The following is a 20,731-nucleotide window of genomic DNA, read 5'->3' as shown; positions in this document are numbered from 1 at the left end:
TAATAGCGAGGAAATTGCTTTAGATGAGGGTGTCTGCTCCTGCTTTGGATTTAAACTGTCTTCACATGCTAAAAATGAAATGCAAATTTTAGAAAAGCCATGGTTTCATCTAGAATGGAAAGGCCATCTTTAGATAGACAAAAATTAAGTGAGATGCCCCACTTGCTGACTCTAAACAGCAAAACATCACTCAAAAAGCAAAGAATAAAAGTCAAAATGAAACGACTCTCTATGACTGAAGACCACAGTAGAAAGTAAACCCAAGTTAGATAAAACGTGAAGTTATTGCACAAGTCTCAGAGAATACACTGTTTTTCTTCTGAGTCTCCTTTGCTAATGACTATAAGCAGAGGATCACTTTTCCCACAGTCCATAAGCACATCACAGACAGGGACTAAAGGTGCTGCGACAGTGCAGATGCTGAGACCTACAATACTCTCGCATGCTATCCTCAACAAATATTGACTAAAACAACAGGAAAACTGACACAGGATTGACTTTCATCAGCATCCATGCTGAGTTTCCCTGAACTGTCAAATTGGGACAGACTAGTTGTCACATCATTCTTTGAAGTATTTTTGATCCCTTGATGCAGGAGACTTGAGAAAGTGAAGAGTTTGCTGTTGGTGCTGCTGGTGATGATGATGGTGATGATGATGATGATGGGAATAGCTGGAAGGAATCTGCAAACTGGACATCTCCAGATGTAGCTACAGGAGTTACCTGGGGACTTGTTAGAAATGTCATTTCTCTGGTCCCACCCAGAATACCTGAATCAGAAACTTTAAGGGGAAGAAGGAGTAGCAAGGTTTAGATGTCCTCTGAATGGCAAATCAATCAGCCCTCATTTGAGAACTGAAGAGAGAAAAATGCAGTCCATGCAGTTTGGAGTGGAGGAAACAGAGGTCCCCGTTTCCTCAGATCCATTTTTATAAAATTTAGGTAATTAAATATGCAAATTTAGTACTTTTTGACTTTGTGATGTTTTACCTCACTGAGCTTCAGTTTCTTTATCTGAAATGAAGAAGTCTTGAAGGGGGAACTGGGAAGGGGAACAATATTTGCAATGTAAATAAATAAACCAATATAAAAAATACCATTTCAGGAGAGATGGCTCAGCAGTTAAGAGTACTGACTGCTCTTCCGAAGGTCCTGAGTTCAAATCCTAGCAACCACATGGTGGCTCACAACTATCCGTAATGAGATCTGATGCCATGCCCTCTTCTGGTGCTTCTAAAGACAGCTACAGTGCACTTAGATATAATAGTAAATACATATTTAAAATATACAATTTCCTGTACTTATAGGAAATAGATAATGTAACTAATAATAATAATAATAATAATAATAATAAATATATTCTATATACCATACACATGGAATAAAATTATAATGCTTAGGGAAATATAATTCCTTGAGAAACATATATAACTAGCACCTTAAGTAAGTAGTCATTATTACAAAGCAACAACTTGCTGGAAGCTAGGGATGATGCTACACACCTATAATTCTGGCAATTGAGAAGCATATACAAGAAGATCACTGCAAAACTGTCTCAAACAACCAATCAAACCAACATGTATGAGTGTGAGAATATTTGCCTATGATTCGTGTTTGTATGCCTCTGGGGACTGCTTTGGAGCTCGAACAATACAGACTTCACTGAGACCAGTGCCTGGCAAGCCCACAGGAGGTTCCAACATCAGGCTATTTTGGAAAAATGATTCCTGGGAGACCTAAACCATCAGAAGACTCAGCTGGTGAGGAAGGGACCTCAGTAAACATGGTTATCAATTTGATGAGCACATTTGTTTGGATCCCTGGAAGCCTTACCCTGTACCACTAGGGCCCGAATTTTCTGAATAGTTTAGTGTATCTACAGGAGTGCACATCTTATTCAGCATCTGGTTATGGGAGTCAGTGTTTTTCCGATACATCCACAGTGGGGTGGTGATGGTATGGGGAGATAAGTCAACCATGCTGGTCAAGAGGTAGTTAGCAAAGCCCTGAGCTAGAATCTACATCAGGAAATAGGAACCTATAAAACGGGGGTTTTTTTCCTATCAGTTTTTATTAGGTACTCTTCATGAAACATATCCCAGCACATATGTGTTCCCAAGGGAAAACACATGTTTCTCCATATGCCCAAGACTGAGATGTAAGTGGGCAGTAAACCCCTTAAAAAGTCTCTGTACAACCAAGAGAGGTTATTCAGTTCACTCTTAGTTTCTTAGCTGTATAAATTTAAAGTCAATAGTGTTAGCATTGCACACTGGAAAGATTATTCTAAACCAAGCCCATAGAAATCTATACTGGAGACTCTGTGCCCAGAGTCCTCCACACTGATACTCAGATAGAAGTATTCTGAGGCCAACCAGATTCTTTACTCCAAAAACCTCCAAGTTTTCCACCATCTCCACATCTTGCCTTGATTCTCATCATATTGGAGACTGCGAACAAACCTCTGAAAGCCATGTTTTACCGGGTTCCTCCTTAGATAGTGGTATTGAGAGAATGTATTTCTGGCCATGAGATACAAGATGAGGTAGGGTGTCAGAGATGACCTCCTGAGAATGAAAGCAGCTCAAATTCACATGGGCACTTTTGCCCTTTCCCTTGTCCTTTTGTCAAGAGCATGGATTTGACACTGGAAGTAAGACCATGGAGCCACAAGGGAGGTGCTGTGGTGAAGATGGGAGCACAGAGTGGAGAGAGCAGTACCAACGCTGTGGCAGGCCTACATGGGGGCCCCACCACCTCCAAGTTTCCTAAGGTCAGTAGAAAAACTTGAGAAAGTTATTCTAGGAAGTCAATATCAAAGATGTAGTACCAGTTGTATGCAGAATGGACTACAGGCAGCAAGTTCCCACCAGGAAAAAGCTCTAGCAGCCTATTGAGGCATGGTGGGAGATTGGAGCAAAACAGATTTGACATCATTTGCAGATAGTCAGAGTTCATAGAAGATAACTCACAATAACATCTCATAAAGGACTTGATATGGTGGCTGAAGAAAAAAGGGTTACCAAGGACTTGCAGAACAGGCAACCACAGCTCCCGTTCATTAACAGAACAAAACAAAGCAAAATTAAAAAACAAAAACAAAAACAAAAACAGAAAACAAAAAGCCTACTTTTTCCTGTCTACTTGCAATCAGAATGCTGGAGAAAACTCAGGGCCTGGGTAGACTCCAAGGGAATACATACTGCCCCTCTGCCAGGCTTTCAACACCCCCAGAGTCTCCACATTCTCTTGATCTCCTTTCTCCTTGAGTATCTGAACTTCCTTTGGCACCTTTTCCATTTCCCAAGCGCCTCACTCCTCTGCTTCTCTCTCAGCCCCTCACTGGCATGCTTATTCTCTTTTCCCAAGGGAGGCAGAAGCTCTGTGAATGCACACTACTCCTTGCTTCCTGTTGCTTTCAGCGTCATACCATGTTCACTTTCTTCAGGAACTGACTACGGAGTCTGTCCTGAGAATGATGCCTTCTGCCTCCCAGAGTCCTTGCCATTCTGATTGTCTCTTCTTTCTCTGCTGTCCTCACAGCGCTGCTAGATATTTCCTGTCAGCAATCAAACAACGCTAAGCATTTCTCTTCCATCAGTCAGTCAAAGAAGCGATGGAGAACTCCACCTATTTTGCATAGTCATCAGCCTTTGGTGGCCATCCCATCTCTAGTTCCTTTCTTGACAGCCAAGTTCCTTAAGTGCTGTCTAAATATTCCTCTTCCACAATGGTGCCTGACCTGACCATCTTGGCTTGAACCTTGATTCAATCTCCAGCTAACTGTGTGGCATCAGCTGGTTAACTTCTTCATGCTTCATGGTTGTCTTCTGTAATAGGAAATATTCCTCACTGGGTTGTTGTAAAGTAAAAATGCATACTAAGTACTTGGCATAGCATCTAGTAACTGTTCATTAAATACTAGTTATTAATTCCTATCTTCTGCCCTGCTACTATAATAAAGTAGCTTTCACTAAAGTTTCTCCTATAGCCTGAATATGGCCACTAAAATTGATATGTTGCAAACTTAATATCCAAAAAAAAAAAAAAAAAAACTGATGAGAAAGGGCCTTTAGGGAGATGCATGAGTGCATTAATGCTCATATGTAAACAGTCTGGAGTGATGAGTTTACTCTCTTGTCCTGTCTTTCTCCCTGTGAGAACACAGCAAGTCAACCAATATCAGACAGCAGTAGATTGTCTCCAAAACTGGGAGACACAGAGTTCTAGTGTTCATAAATGTCCTGGTCTGTAGTATCATGGAGCATAGACAGATTGGAAAACACACACACACACACACTAGTCATTGTATAAGCAGTTTTCAGTCTTCACCTCCCTCTGCTTACAACCACAGAGACCCTTCCTCCGCATTGTAAACATTCCTGGTCTGGCTATATTGATGGCTTTTACAGATATCTGCAGGCACCCTTAGCCTTGTCTTTCATGAACTGGAATTGCTCAAAGCTTTCTCACATCCATTTCTATTCCCTCTCTAAAGATGGTAACACATATCCACAGCATCCAATGACAGTCACACTGCTGACATCCATCCTTACCTACTTCCCCAGCATAAACCAATACTGTTTGTAAGGTATTTACTAAGCACTCATATTCTGAATTGTTTTATATTTGCTATGTGCCATTGGGTATGCTCTAGCAGCCTATAACAAGAACACAAAGACAATGAAAAATAAAATAGACTAAAGAGTAAATGAGTCCAAGGGTGAACACAAAATGAAGTGAAATGAATTTATTAGTGCTCACAAGCCCACTACAAATGTTTGCTTTGCATACTCAATGTAGCAAAGGGGTTAAGGGACATTGTGAAAGTTGCTCAATGTGATATCTATATGAAACAGAAAAAAAATTAAAGTCATTATTAAAGAGAAGAGAGAGAGAGAGAGAGAGAGAAAGAGAGAGAGAGAGATTGATTGGTTGTGTTCTTATACCAGACAAGATCTACCCCATCAATGACACATTAAGAGAGCCTCAGGGAGAACTAACTTTCACAGTACTAGAAGGTAATATGCAAGCTTCTAAGGAAGGAAAGAAATAGTCTTACCCAGCTATAATGCCCATAAACCACACCAATGACCCACATGGCAAGACTTCCCTAAAAGTGCAATAGTGGAATTTATATCTTGGGCGTAACTAATAGCCATCTAACTGTACTCAAGGCCTGCTTAGCAGGAGGGAAACCTAGTCAACTGCACCTGGCTTGTGAGGCCATGGATCTTAGATGAGGACCTACAAGATCCATTGTGGTAAACCAGTTTAATTCCTACCCGTAGTCTAAATACTTATCTACGCATGGACAGATAAGCATAGATCTTACCAACCATCAAAACGCTTCTTTTTTGCAACAGCAGGGGGCCATTATAAAAAGCCCAAATGGTTAAAATAAAGGAACAACTGATCCTAGGGTGCCTATCGACAGCTGATAAACCAACAAACAAACAAACAAACACAAAAATGCAGTTGTGTCTCAGGAAACCCTGAGGAAAACAACATGAAAGTATTTTAAGAGCCAGAAATCCATGAAGGCTGCTATAAGATTGTGCCTTCTAGCTATTACAGAAAAAACTACACTAATGAAATCACAACAGCATGTCTTCTTAAACAGGACTTGAACAATTCAAACAACAGTTGGCATCACAATGCAGATGGGAGCAATCTCACCGGGTCCCATGCCTAGATGAAGAGGTAAATGCAATTAAAAACTGATGAGAAAGGGAGAATTGGTCTTTCCCAGGGATTAGTCCCCAGGGAGGTTATCCAATGCTAAGTACTCACCACTAGAAATATGAATATATATGTACATATATACTCATAATATGAACATATATATGTAACACTGAATTTATATGATGAATTGTTCCTATGTCTATACAAAGGCTGAAGAAAAAGAATCCACAAATTCAGGTTGGACATGGGGGAACAGAATGGTGAATGGGGAAGGATAATGCAAATATATTTTAGTTCAATTTTTAAAATGCTTTATATGAAGTCACAGAAGTTACCAAGCAGATATACTGCTTGCCTTTTGAGGCCCACACAGGTTAAGTACTGGTTTGGTAGTACAAGGCAGCATCAGGTTGCAAACTCATGTCAGTCTAGCTCCCCAACAGTTACCCCAAAGTCTGGAAAACAAACACTGTTTTCCCTCAGTAGCAAGAATCAACCTCAGACCTTTGTGCATGGTGTGCATCACAGAACAAGCAAGACACTGCAAAGATTTTGCTTTTAACAACGTGCTGGCAGCTGAGTTGCTTCAGTTTAAAGCCAAGATACAAAGTCCTTGACAGAAAAGGGCAGGAGGAGGGGCAAAGAACATGAAGTATTAATAAGCCTCATAAAATCATTACCTTGTCCCTTAAGTAGCTTCTGAAATAGGAACAGCAGGGAAGAACACCAATACGGGTATTTGGTTTGCTCTCCCCTCCCATACAGTGTATATTTCTACAGGTAAAATGGTATGAAAATTTAACAGAATTTTAATGTCATTCTCTAGGTTTTATGATACCACAAAGAGATCATCTTCATTCTGCTCACCACAAGAGGAGATGGGTCACAGAGTAGGTGGATCCATGACTCATTACCTCCCAGGACCTGCAGAGGCTGTCTGAGTGGCAGGCAAACTTCTGGGATCAATAAAGTTCAAGGCAAGGCAGCGCCTGCCAGAAGGCCTTAAAGAAAGTCATTAGTCAACTAGTGACCCGACAAACTCATCACAGCAGCCCCCTGTTGTGGATTCTCAGAAAGGTTGATCTGTGCTGAGAAACTGAAAAGGTCATGGGTATGTAGAAGTCAAAACTCACAGAACGGGGTTGAGGGAAAGAAACCACAGAAGAACCATGGAGTCAGGGGTAGGTCACCGCAGACACCAAGGTCACCACTTTCCTTCTGTGTGACCATGAAAAGTGAGGCATAAGAGTGATGACATGTCACATGCAATGCAAAAGCTAGTGGGACACAGGAGAAGCCTCTCAAGAATGCTGGATGAACCCCTCTCTAAATGAATGACAATGTTGACACAGCATCTAGTGTGCATAGGCTCTGGATGCAAGTCCTATGCGAATAGCCTTCAGAGAAAGGAAAAGTAAACTCATTGTGTACTTGATGTGATTAAAACTACTAGTTCAGCCTCTCAAGGAAATATTCTGTTCCTTCTTTCCAGGAATGTCAGAAGCCTTCTCCTCAGCTTCTGTGGTGGTACTCAGAAAGAGGATTCATACGTGAAGGTCAGAGGTCTCTTCCAATCAGCACCAATGTGCTTGAGTGACAGGCAGCCTGGAATTAGAATCTTGCTGAATGCCTACCATGCTTGTCTTGGGAAAGGTGATTTCAGGAGGTGAGTCAAACCCAGCCTGTTCAACTGTTTCACACTGATTACTATATCCAGGTCCCTGCTCTTCTAACGATACCACTCCCTACCTGCATTTCTGTGGCCTTTTAACTGTGAGGCTCCAAGGAAAACACATGTCTTCAAATGCAATCTGAGCTCTTACTGATCTTGAACTCAACTTCTGGCCTATGAGATTCCAGAATCTATGGCTTTTTTAACCTATGACCTTGAACATCAGAATCCCCTGCAATGTAGTTTCTTCATTAGTATAGTGATACAATATTACCTACCAAGACTCGTAAGGAAGATTAGATTAATATTAAGAAAACACCATGAAGTGATTGATATACAATGCATGAACATTTGCTTGGTTTAGTCAACCTCAGCAACCTAACACTCTAGCTAATCTAAGTAACCACTAAGTTTACATACAAACCATGGGGAATCTGCATTTTCCCATTTCCTGTATTTTAAATAAAAAGAGAGGACTATACATGTGCACCGAATAAATATATCCCACCAAAAGAGACAACTGGAGTTGGGAGGCAGTTTGGGGGCAGGGGAGAAACCTAGGGCAATGGGAACTCCCCAAAACATATTACGATGGCCCTAGCTAATATTACTAGTAATAGGGAATACTTTTCTTGAACCTGCTATCTCCTGTAACCAGGCAAGACTTCCAGTGGTAGGCTTCATATACCAACCCAGCTGTAAAACTTTCAACCTACAATCCGTCCTGCCAGCATGATGTACTGGGGTAAAGATGACATAGATATTGTGGGAATAGTCAACCAATAACTGGTCCAGCCTGAGACCTGACCCCTAACATGAGAGGGAGCACACCCATGACCCAGTGCCTGGAGGAACAGAAACCACAGGTCAGAAGGCCCAGAAACTAGGATAGAACCAAACATGACTAGGAAAATAAGTCAGTGAAATGATGGCTACTAACATTCTGCTATACTCAGATTGATGCCTAACCCAATTGCTATCAGAGAGGCTTCATCCATCAATTGATGGAAATGGATGTAGAGACCCACAGCCAAACATCAGGCAGAGTTCAGGGAATCCTGCTGAAGAAGGGAAGGATTGCTGGAGCCAAGGGGAGTTGAGAGCATCACAAGAAAAGCCAGAAAATCAACATAGACTCATAGGGGCTCACTAAGACTGAAGGGACAATCAGGGACCCTGCATGCTCTAACCTAGGCCCTGTCCATATATGCTATAGTTGTGTAGCTTGGTGTTTTGTGGGACTCTTAACAAGGAAGGGGTATTCATGATGCTTTTTCCTACTTTTGGGGCCCTTGTCCTCTTACTGGATTGCCTCATCCAGACTTAATATGAGGGGAAGTACCTAACTTATTGTAACTTGATATGCCATGTTTAATTGATAGCCCTGGGAACCCTACCTTTTTCTGAAGTGAAACAGAGGAGGAGTGGATGAAGATGGAAGAGGTGGGGGGGATGATGGAGGTAGTGGGTGAGCAGAGGGAGGGAGAGGAAACTGCTGTCAGGATGTAATATATGAAAGAGTAGGTTAATTAAAACAATATCCCTCCAATCCCTTCCATGTCCTCCTGTTCCTAGCTTTCTCTCAAATTGATAGCTTTTTTATTTTATTATAATTGCCATGTATATATGCATTATATAAAAATACAACCTGATGGATTCATTTTTGTTGTTTGTGCACATATCATTCTAGGGCTGCAAAACCAATTATGGTGCTTATATTTGGGAGAGGCTAATTCTCCTCTCAGCAGTCATTTGGTACCTACAGTTTTTTGTCTAGCACTGGGACTCCATGAGAATCTCCCTCTTCTGAGTTAGCATGTCTACTGATGGTGTCATTGTTCAGGTCTGGTTTAGAAAGCCCATCTCACAATTAAATTTCTGATCCTCTGGTCCTTTCTATTTTCTCCCCCATCTCTGATAATGTACTGACCGAGCTTCAGGTATATGAGTTGTGCTGCAGATATATCCACTGGGGCTAAGCTCTGGTGATGGCTACATTGTATACTGTTGTGGCTTTATGTAATGGTCTCCATTTGCTGTAAAGAGGTGTTCTTTGATGATAGATGGTAGGTAGCTATGGATTCTCTTCTAAGATCCACGACCTCAATAGCCCTGGGAAATCGGCTGTATGTACAGTACCAGGTATGATTTTCTTCCTGTTGAGTGGGCCTTAAGTCTAATTACATAGCTGATGGATATCACTAAGATATGAGTGCAACTACTGCACTTCCAGTGATATCTTGCCGCACAGGTCAGTGCTATGGTTCATAGGTATTACAGTTACGTAGGACTACTGATTTCTTCCTTCTCTTGGCAGCTTACATAGTAGTTTATTGTAACCTCCCCCAGCCTGAAACCTGCTTGCTCAGGGGTGGAGCTTGCCTTTCTGCCACGCCCACTGCTGGAGCTTGCCACTTTGCTGTTCCGAAGCCATCACGTGGTCACCCTGCTACTGGACCCCAAGATTATTTGGCGGGAATCGGGCCCCCTTCCCCTGCTTCATAACTGCGTGCAGAATAGTAAAATTGAGCTTTGATCAGAATGGCTGTGTTAGCTGCATCTTTTTCTCGCCCACCTAGCCCCTCTTCTCTTCCAGGTTTCCAAAATGCCTTTCCAGGGTAGAACCCAAACATGTGGTCGGCTGGCAGGACACAACAGTTTATGGTACTGTGGAAGCTAGGCTGTAGGAAGGAAGCATTCAGGTTAGATCCAGATTAAAAAATCTGAATCTTCTCTCTTACGTGTTGGTGTCTTCAGCAATAGAGACCTACCTTCAATCTCTAAGAGGCAACCATGGGCAATAGCAACAGATGACATTGTTTTGAGAGTCACTTGGACTAACTACCCTGACCAACAACTAGATAAGAGATTTCTCATGCCTGGCACTGGGGATTTTGGTAGATAATCTATGGTCAGCATGTTAGGTCAAGCAATGTGGTATAACTACAATTAATATATGATATATGATATGCAATATATACCACATATGCTTACATATTATGTATAATTTTAGAAAAATATAAAATAATACAATTGCCTCAGTCTTTATCAAACAGTCTTGGTTGTTTCTGTCTCTGCTACTATATTTTTAATAAGTAAAAAAAAGGTTTTTTTTTAAAAAAATATATTGTTAATGATATAGTAGCTGTTAGGGTCCAAACTTTTGGGAAACAATGTAATGATAATTATGATATCATATTCTATTTCTGAGTAGCAATTCAGTTTTAGTTTCATAAGGTATGTGATAGCACCTTTAGCTTAGTCTATTAATTATGGATATATAGGTGGGTGTGACTACACTGAGCCACAATGGTCAAAATATTCCCCTAAGTTGCACTTATCTTAGGTTCCTCTACTTCCATCATGGTTTCAGCATTCTCACAAGCACTGCCTGCTTTCAACCTTCTTGACTGTAGCCACACCAGTCTCCTTTCCATGGTCTCCCTGTGTGTGTCTCTGTCTCTCACTATGGCTCTCTCTGTCTCTGTCTGTTTCTGTCTCTTTGACTCTGTCTCTGTCTCTCTGTCTGAACACCCTTTTGACCCGATTCAAAGACTGAATGCATCACAGCTTAGTTTAAAACCTTCTTCAGACATTTTTCAGTCACATAAACATACATTCTTGAAAGCAGCACTGGCCTATTTTTATAACATTTACCACAGAGGCAATGTAATGATTTATAATGCTCCAATCCTCTGTATGAAGTCAGGAACCTCGGGGCCTTTAGTTCTTTTGTTCTCAGAATCTAACAGTGCATCACATTGAGTTAGTGAATTAGAGCTAAGAAGGAAATGAAAGATTATTCAGTCATTAATATAACCTTATCTTGCATATCATGAGTCTACTTCCTGTACTGTTCCTCCTCTGAATATAATTATCAAAGCCCTTTTGGGTTCTTCCCTGGATTGGGCCTGACAGCAGTCCAGTGATGACTCTATTTTTGCTATAGCATTGTAAATGCAATCGAAGGCTGTGTTGGTTGGTTAGGTGCTATTTGATTGAGTCCTTTCCAGAAGTCACACATTTTACACACATCATCCTTGTCCATTCAAGCCCTTCGAGCATTATTACAAATGAAGAAACTAAATCTCAGGGACAATTGGCATCTTGCTCATTTTATGCAGCCAGTCAGTGGTGTATCTAGGATCTTATCCAATGCTTTTCTCACTTGAAAGCTTGTGATTTCTGGATTCCCCCAATATGAAACAGAAATTAAACTCATTTGGAGGTTTTATGGAAAAATAAATAACACAGAGAAAAGTATTCTTTAAAAGTTGTAAAGCACTGTAGGAACATTAGTCATAGATTTCCTCCTAATTATCACCAAAATAATGTGTACTTTTAATTTGTATATGGTTACACGGCCTTCAGTTCACGATAAATCATTCAAACAACAGTTAAAAATATCTCCAGCCATATGTAACTGAATAATTTAGACAGGCCTGTAATTCCAGCAAAGATAACTTCTTAGGGTTTAATTGTCTTATTCCTTGCTTGGAAAAAGGTGGTGTAATCCCAAGAGTAGTTTTAAAAAGGCATTTCACGACTTCAGGTTTTGATAATAATTATTGGAATTATTCCAGGGTACTATCTTTAGCATATATGACCTGTCATATGGGAGCATTCAGGTTCAGAGGAATTAACAGTTCTTATAATAATAGCTAATATTTGCTAGAAATATTTTCCAATCTTTGCAATATACCAGAGGAGGTGCAAAGAGCTCACGTTGCACCTGGCAGAGCTTGCATGGCTCATAGATTGCAGAAACAGAATTATTAACAAGCCTATCTAAATCTGGAGATAAGGAACATCCTTTAAGTAGGAAATAACCAATATTTTACTTAATTATTCTTGTTTGTCTACATAAGTTAGTCATTTGTATATGAGTTGATATTTATGCTTCCATATTCAACTTCCCCGGCTACCTGGACAAAGCATACCATTGTTAAGGAGGGCCTCTGGTGTCAGCTGACCTGAGTTCTGTTCTTGATGAGTGATTCTTCCCACTCAGCTGACAACACCTAGACTGCCTTAATAAGCAACATTGTTGTAAACCTTCAAATCGGAGAACTGGCACAGAAGAAAGAAAGTTACATGGATGGGAGCTCAGTGGTGGCCAAGTGGGGATGCAGGAGGGTTGACTTCTGTTCTCAGGTGTGTATCTAAGATGCTGTAAAATCAAGAAAATTCACTCCATATCTCTGAGGCTCAGTTGTTATCTCAAATTGTGGGTACTAGAATAAGACCCTTATTTTCCTTTCCTCTAATAGTTATTTATTCTTTAGGAGGAGGGAGGAATCTTGAGGGTTAACCTTACTTCTGAGTGTTTCCAATCATCTTCCAGATGCCAAACTGTAAGGAGGAACAGTGCATACCCAAAAAGCTTCTAAAAACCATTACTTGCCATTATCACATCATGATGTGGTCATCACTGCTCCCTTGTCCTTCTAGCTCTCTGAGGCTGTTCCTGGAAGGGACAATAGCTGAAATGGTATTTCTGGGAACCTAAGGGGTGGGTGTGCAGTGTTGGAAGGTTGGGAAGGGAGTGATCCTGTACAGGATGCCAGGGCACAGTTAAAAATGATAACAGCTAACATTCCTACAGGCTGCAAAAACCATGCCTGGGGACATCTGAGATCACTCTTAACTTCACGCTTCACGACAGATATTTACAGACAGGAAAGAAGGTACTCTACATGATTACAGAGGACAAATGGTGGCAGGACATAATCAAACACTCATCTTCACTGAAGCTCCAGACATGCGTAGTGTTCCTTGTTCCTTCCCTTTTATTTGCAGATTAGCATAAGTAGTAATTTGATCATATCTTAAAAGCAATGACGCAAATACCATTACGTGGAGGCTCTTACTAGTGGCCCATCTTCAAGTCCTACAAGGTATCAGTCCTCTGTCCTCTCTCCTACCCCATCCAGCAATTTGATGACATTCCACTTTTCCATTCCTCCATGCCTCTACGTATATTGTCCCTTCTTCTGTAGAAGCATTCCTTCTTTTCCTGGTAAGGGGCACTCATATATTTTAAGCACTTTTCCAGTACTACCCCTTGAGAAGACATCCTTGGATCACTACCAACATCATCAACAAGTCTTATAGTGTTTCTTCATAGTACTAGGGAACACACATTAAATATCATTTTTAAAATGATTTTTAAATCACCTTAAATTATGGAATATGTGCACATGAGTACAAGTGAACTCAGAAGCCAAATGTGTTGGCTATCCCAAGAGCTTAAGTTACCACAAACAGTTGTGAGCTGCCAAATGTGGGTGCTGGGAACTGAAATCACTCCTGTCCTCTTACTGAAAATCTTGATAGCATTCACTCTTGAAAAAAAATCTGATAACTCTAGGGATATGTCAAACAGGTAGGGCTGCATCCTGTATAAAGCATCAGGACAGGCTTGCCATGGGTCTCTTCATGGGCCACCTACACTCAAGCCAGTGGTCTGTCTCAGCCCATGAGTCAAGCAAGTCAAATGAATGAAGTTTGTACCAGAAAAATAACACTAGATCTGTTTCCTCTCTGTGTGCCAGCTTCCTACATGGAGCATGAGTGGGTGGGTCAGTATCATGAAGAACCTAATATCTGAAAGCAGAGACAAAAGACTGAATGGCATTAGTTCCAGCTATTGTTCTGCCTGGAGTTCCTTCTTCAGTAGGAAATGCTCATAAGGATCGCTGTGAGCACTGACTTTGTGAAATAAATCTAGCCTATCACCTAGAACTATCGTTTACTTCAAAGAATTGTTAACAACTCCATTAAGCTTTTCACATAACTAAAGACAAGAAAAGATATTTTTTAGGAAGTCCTTCATTCAGACTTATATTGACTCATTCATCATGCATTTCAACGGTATTTACACTCTGCTATGTGATTTTGCCCACAGTGTATGGCACTTAAAATATGGTCTCATTGGGCAGAGAAACCCAGTTTAATAAAATGGCAGCCTCCTTCCCCCCTGGCAGGGATCTTTTTCCACACACATGTGCTTTGTCTTTGCTCCTATTTCTCACAGTCAGCAACTCTGCTTGGCCCTGCATTTGCTAAGTGTCAGGCTTTCCTGATCACAAATAATGAACAATCTAAAAAGTTAGCACACTGTGTCTTTTGACATAATACAACTCTAAAGTGTAAATAATCTCTCAGAAATTTAGTTATGCTGGTCCAATAATTTTCAAAACATGGCCTCCTCCAGTAAAAACAATAAAATGTTTTTCCCAGGAAGTAAAAAGGCAACTGTGATTTTCTGGAAGGGAGCCTGGATAATCGATTAGAACAGGTGGGACTTTGCCTCTCACCCTAAGGATCTGTTCCCCTGCTGAGGTCTTCCTTCCTGCCTGCCTTTGATAGATGTTTGGGATTAAACAGGTGACCTGGGAATGATTCGCCTGGAACAAAAGGTCAAAACTTACTGACACAAATCATTTTATTGGACTTTGGGTAGATAATCCCCTATTTAAAAAGAAAGAAACAGAAAGATGCCAGGAAGGGAGTAGGAGAAGAGGTGAGAAGGGGGGCAGACACAGTGGGTTATGCTTTCTCCATCACTCACAACACTGAAACAACAGTCTCTAAGAACATTTTCTATTATATTCTTTTAAATCATAAAATTATTTTATTTACCTTCTACAATGTCCCATAACCAAACTGACCAAATAACAATTTGTGCCTTGTCCTTGAGACACACCATATTAAATATCACATTTGATCACTAACTTATATTTCATAAATAATTTATTTCAAGAGCATTCCTCCATGAGACTCTCCCAAGCTGAGGTGTTCGGTTTTCAGGGAAAGCATTTATTTACAGCCTGAGCCAAAGAAGGCTGGTAAAGACTTGGCTAAAAGCTCTGCATGGAGAAAATTATGGTAATTGTATTAATGCTCAAATACAAGGCACTCGATGCTCAAATCTGCTAAAAGGTTTTGTGCTAGGTTGCCCACATCTTGACGGGCAATGAGGCCACGAGAAGTGCTTAACTCTTGACGGAACACTTCTGAGACTCATCTTTCCTAGTTCCAAGAACTGCTGAAGAATCAGAGGAAGCTTCCAGAGAAACTCAAACTCTCCTCCTGAAAGTCTTACGCTTTGTGTTCACACTGAAGCTTCAAGCTCAACTAACAAGACAGGAACATCAAAAGAAACATCATACAATTAATTCTGATAAATGGTTGTGTTTTAATTTGTGTCCAGCAAATTATAGTTTATAATATGTCTCCTTCTGACATCTATTAAAAATCCATTAACTTAACAGGCAAAGATTTAATAAAGTTACTCTGGAAAATGTCTGCTAGGTCAACATTATGGACTTTTAATGAATATTTTTTGTAACTTGCTCTACTAGAAGAATTAACATACTAACTGAACATGTATCACATACAATATTAGAAAACAAAAAAGAAAATGTCAACATAATAAAAAAATAGGAGTTTAAGGTAGAACCATGTCACCTCAGATGCTATTAAAACCAGTAATTTTAAATCTAGAGCTTTTAAAAGCTGGAAGCACTAAGCTCCTAATACCAGCCATCTCAGCTTACCCCTCAGCAATCACATGACACAGTAATTCCAATACAACAGTGAGCATTCTCAGGCTAGGATGGGATATCTAAGGGTAAACAAGGAAATGCTATGTGAACAAGGTTGCAGTCTACAGATCATCACTTCATCCTGTGTTTACTTTACCATGGGAGCTTTCCCTAGTAAACAGTTTAAGGACAATGGGTAATACTGATTTTCACAATGCCTTAAGTAACTAAAGTGAAAATCTGTGTTCTGGTACAGTGTATTGATGCTGGCTAACTTGGAACTTATCTTCATGCTTAGAAGCTTCTTCTAACCTCTGATGCTCACCTAGATGTGTGAAACAAGGCCTGAGGGATATAGAGGGAGGAGAATTAGGATCACTCTTTCCCACAGGCACTCTCCTCAGACAGATTCTACCTTTTCCCACCCTGGACCAGGTATGGATGCTTATTGCAGTCTCCTTTAAGTTGGCTTTGAGTGTTTGAGTACTGAGTTTTCTAGTGCTAACCCCATCAGAGGCCAGTTGTAGAACTACATCAACTCTCTTAGTGTAGAATGTTCCAAAGAAACAAGAAACATCCCAACACAAACTGTAAACCTGGAAAGTGGTTAAAGAAATCTAACCTGACTTCCTATCTGTAAAATAGGAATATGGGGTTACTAGCTTCATGAGGCCAGAGCATATAAATCACCTAACTGGAGACCTAGACGTCAGTTGATGAGCTTTCTACTTTCTTCCCTCGTTGCAAGCTCTGAGCCTTTTCTACCAGCTCAGATTCTCAAGTGGCTTTGGCTGAGCCACAGATGTCCCAGCGCAGTACTCTGCTCGCTATTCTAGCTTTGCTTCGTTGTCTAGAGTGAGCTAGTGGAGGTAGAGCAGCTCACAGATCGCATACCGTGACTGGCAGTGCAGGTGCTGGCTTGAATTCTGCATGTTTGTTTCTACTATACTTGAGCTTTTCATAGAGCAATCATGAAGATTCCACCAGAGAAAAGTCTACAAGAGTTAACTATGGAGATCAGAAGCTTCACCAAATGTCACTTGCTGTTTACCAATTTAAAATCATAATTCTCACATTTCAATAGATGGGCATATGACCACTCACCCAATACATATTACATTTTAAATCAGTTTGATAGCAATAATAGGGTCTGCTAATACGTGCTAGTCAATAAGAGGTAATAGAAGTGAGGTTATACTGCCTCCAAAAGCATGTGTCGTGACTCTTAGGTTGTTTTTTAAAGAGTTAGCTATTTTTATGTAGATGGGTATACTGTTTCCATGAACACCAAAATAGGGCATCAGACCCCATTATAGATAGTTGTAAGCCAAAACATGGTTGCTGGGAATTGAACTCAGGACCTCTGGGAGAGCAGCCAGTGCTCTTAACCTCTGAGTCATATCTCTAGCCACCCCCGCCCCTAAGGATGTTTTGATTCTTCCCTTTTACTTGCTGAGAACTTATGAGAGCTCAACAAAATTGCACTAATAGCTGCTTGCTTCTTTTGTGCTCCATTAGAGAGGAATGAGATATCTTTCATAATCCAATATACTTCTAGATCTTGTCATAATGCTATAGCCAGCACATTAAACAAATTAAGAGGGACTTCTATTCAAGCATATGTGCCCACTTCCCTAACTAGCAATTACTTCCCAGAATAATTAGTAGTAACTATACAAAATAAACATCGTTCTGTGAAATGGCCATATAAATGTTAAAGGTTAATGTGTCATAATTATGCTTACCAGATACTGAAACTTGCCCCGGCTAAATACCTACCATCCCCTCAGATATGTGCCATCTAGGTAAAGCCACATAAGACTGGTAGTCTGTGGCTCGGTAAGCATTGGCTTACATCCTGCCTTTTGTCTCATTTCTGATTCTGCTAGTTCAGACTTTTCAATTTTATTTTTTCATATTGTTCTTTTGTGGTTTTTCTTGAACCAAATTCATGAGACCATTTTCCTACTTCTGGAATGATCCCCATGTGCCTTCATGATGATGTTACTCCTAACTGCTTTATGCATGATCATTCTGAGTCAGCACCAGGACAGATACTCTATTTCAGGACATATCTTCACTATATATCTATATCTATATCTATATCTATATCTATATCTATATCTATATCTATATCTATATCTATATCTATACCCAGTTCAAACAACTCAGAAAAGTAGTATCTAAAGAATATATCACAGCTGATATATTCTGAAAACCCTAGTCTTGAAAAAAATAGATTATCTATAATGTAATTCAAACAAAAAAATCTCACAAATATCCTGATATATATATGCACCAATGATTGCACTTTGGATTTTCTATTATTTTACCTATTTTGCTGTAATTATCATCAATGAGATCTTCCAGTCCAATCATCTTCCAGAAGCTGTCATCCCAACCTTTCTCTGCTGAGTATGTCCATTTGCACACCAAGGAGCAGAGAGACCTAGAAAAATTGGAGAGAGGCAAGAGCAACAGTGTGAACAAACTTCCTTCATATTTTGCCAAGTAACTGCCCTGGTTTTCATTAGTGTGATAGCACAGAGGAAACAGTAGTTATGTGTCCCTGCTTAGATAACAGGTTCTCCATATACCTGGAAATGAATGCTAGCTCCTTTTGCTTTCAAAACAGACTCAGTCTCCTACATAGTTTCTGGCCAAACAAACACAGTAAGTGAATATTTGAAACATGTGGGATAATTATGAATTATAATACTAATTAGCTATTAGATGAAACTGAGTAAACTTTTCAAGTTGAAATGTAATATTGATATGGCTATATTATAATAGTTCTTTATCATTAGGATTCACATATCAAATATCTATGTATATGACTGACATATTTGTGGCTTGTATGAAAATAACACAAGAAGGGGAAGTGAATGGTCCTGGGCTACTGGCCACAGGAGTGGAGATGAAGTCACAGGATTCTCAGCATCATCTACTTTTGTACATCTTCGAAGTTCTCTATTGTAGAAATACTTGTTTTAATGTCTGCTATAAAGGAAATAATATGCCACTGTAATCAAAATCAATATCTTAATACTCTATGGTATTTTCCTTTCAGCTTCACTTCACAACGTAACCCTTAATATTCTATAATTCTTCTTTAAAAATAACCCCACGTCTATGAAAGACACATGTTTTTGTATACTTCTTTGCGTATGCGACATCATTTACAGTTTAAAGCTCTCCCAACTTTCTTCATCCTGATTCAACATTCCAAACACTTAACTAACATAAGATTAAACTCTAATTTGTGATTTTAAATATGTGTAATTTAAATAGTTCTTTTCTTACCTTCCAGAAAATGAAAATATGCATGTATGTATGTATGTATGTATGCATGCATGCATGCATATTTTGCCAGTGCCAGAGATCAACTTCAGATTCTTATGTGTGCCAAGTACTAGGCATTCACACCCATGCCCACAGTCTACATATCTTAAGTCATTATTTTTATCACACTGGAATTAATAACTGCTTTTTCCTAGGTACTACCTATATTTTTTCAACCTGCTCTCCATATATTACCCACAGCAAACTTTATAAATCTTTAACTTTTCCATGAACTCTTTGTGAGATGTCTGTGTCTGCCTCTTGGCCACCCCCATCCCTGAAATCTCTGTGCGCAGTACTAAGTTGTTGGTACACCCCTGTAGTTAGCCTTTCTTTCTCACTTCTCATTACTTTATTCTTCCTGGAATGGTCTTCTCACTATGCAACAGATTCCTAGTTAACTACTATAAGTTAGCTCAGACTGTCTCTCTTCAGCAAGCCCCAAAAGATAGCACGTTGAGTCAAAAGCGTCTCTCTATGTATATATCTGGCCATATCCTGGCCTTAGACTGACTACTGTGGCTTTATGCTTATTTCTTCTCAACCCCTCCCACTAAAACAGATACCTTTTTATATCACAAAGTTTACTTCTTGTCTCTGTATCACAAGTACTTACCAAATGCAAACGTATGTCTAGCTATAAAGCATCCTTGTTGAATAGAAACATTAAAAATCTTTCTTCACATTGTCATAGGTATGTGGCAAAACCAACGAAATCATAGTCATACCATTTTAAGGATAAGCAAAGACCAATTCCATGGGACAAAGTCTCGATATAACTTATTCAGTGATACAGAACCGTTCCCTCAATTGGTTTTTAGTGGCTACTATAATCCTGATGCTATGGTAGGCCTTACGTGGCAAGTAGTATGCACAAGACCGACTTCTTTATTGTCCCAGAAGCAGAAAATTCAACTGGGGAGACAGACATTCCTTAAACAATTGCATATAAACTCCTACAGTAACAATTAACCCTAAGTTTTCTAAAGAAAGTACATAGAGACCTGAGAAAATATGATGCAACCTAGTGCTAGGAGTGGATGCTTATGTGGTGGGGAAGAATGTATCAAGGTAGGCTCCACAGATGTTGTATCATTTTACTAAGGCCTAACTTGAAAGTAAGCAAGAGACATTTATCATTAAAATTTTTTTTGGTTGTACAAGATTGCAATCCCACCAACAATGGAGGAGTGTTCCTCTTTCTCCACATCCTCGCCACCGTTTGCTGTCACCTGAATTTTTGATCTTAGCCATTCTGACTGATGTGAGGTAGAATCTCAGGGTTGTTGTGACTTGCATTTCTCTGATGATTAAGGATGCTGAACATTTTTTCAGGTGCTTCTCAGCCATTCTGTATTCCTCAGCCGAGAATTCTTTGTTTAGCTCTGAGCCCCATTTTTAATGGGGTTATTTGATTTTCTGGAGTCCACCTTCTTGAGTTCTTTATATATATTGGATATTAGTCCCCTATCTGATTTAGGAT

General features: G+C 39.9%; 1 protein-coding gene across 6 annotated transcripts in view; it reads right to left on the bottom strand.

Moving 5' to 3' along the window:
• The window catches only part of Fggy (FGGY carbohydrate kinase domain containing), a 363,123-nt gene that overhangs the window by 212,492 nt on the left and 129,900 nt on the right, over nt 1-20,731 (bottom strand). For all 6 annotated transcript variants that reach the window (XM_021159484.2, XM_029476124.1, XM_029476123.1 and 3 more), the window contains exon 6: nt 18,240-18,355. In XM_021159484.2, coding sequence (XP_021015143.1) covers nt 18,240-18,355 — 116 coding nt within the window. The remainder of the gene's footprint in view (nt 1-18,239; nt 18,356-20,731) is intronic.

This window comes from Mus caroli, chromosome 4 (genome assembly GCF_900094665.2).
Source record: "Mus caroli chromosome 4, CAROLI_EIJ_v1.1, whole genome shotgun sequence".
Classification (NCBI taxonomy): Eukaryota; Metazoa; Chordata; class Mammalia; order Rodentia; family Muridae; genus Mus; species Mus caroli.
This window is presented reverse-complemented; position numbering and strand designations above follow the sequence as displayed.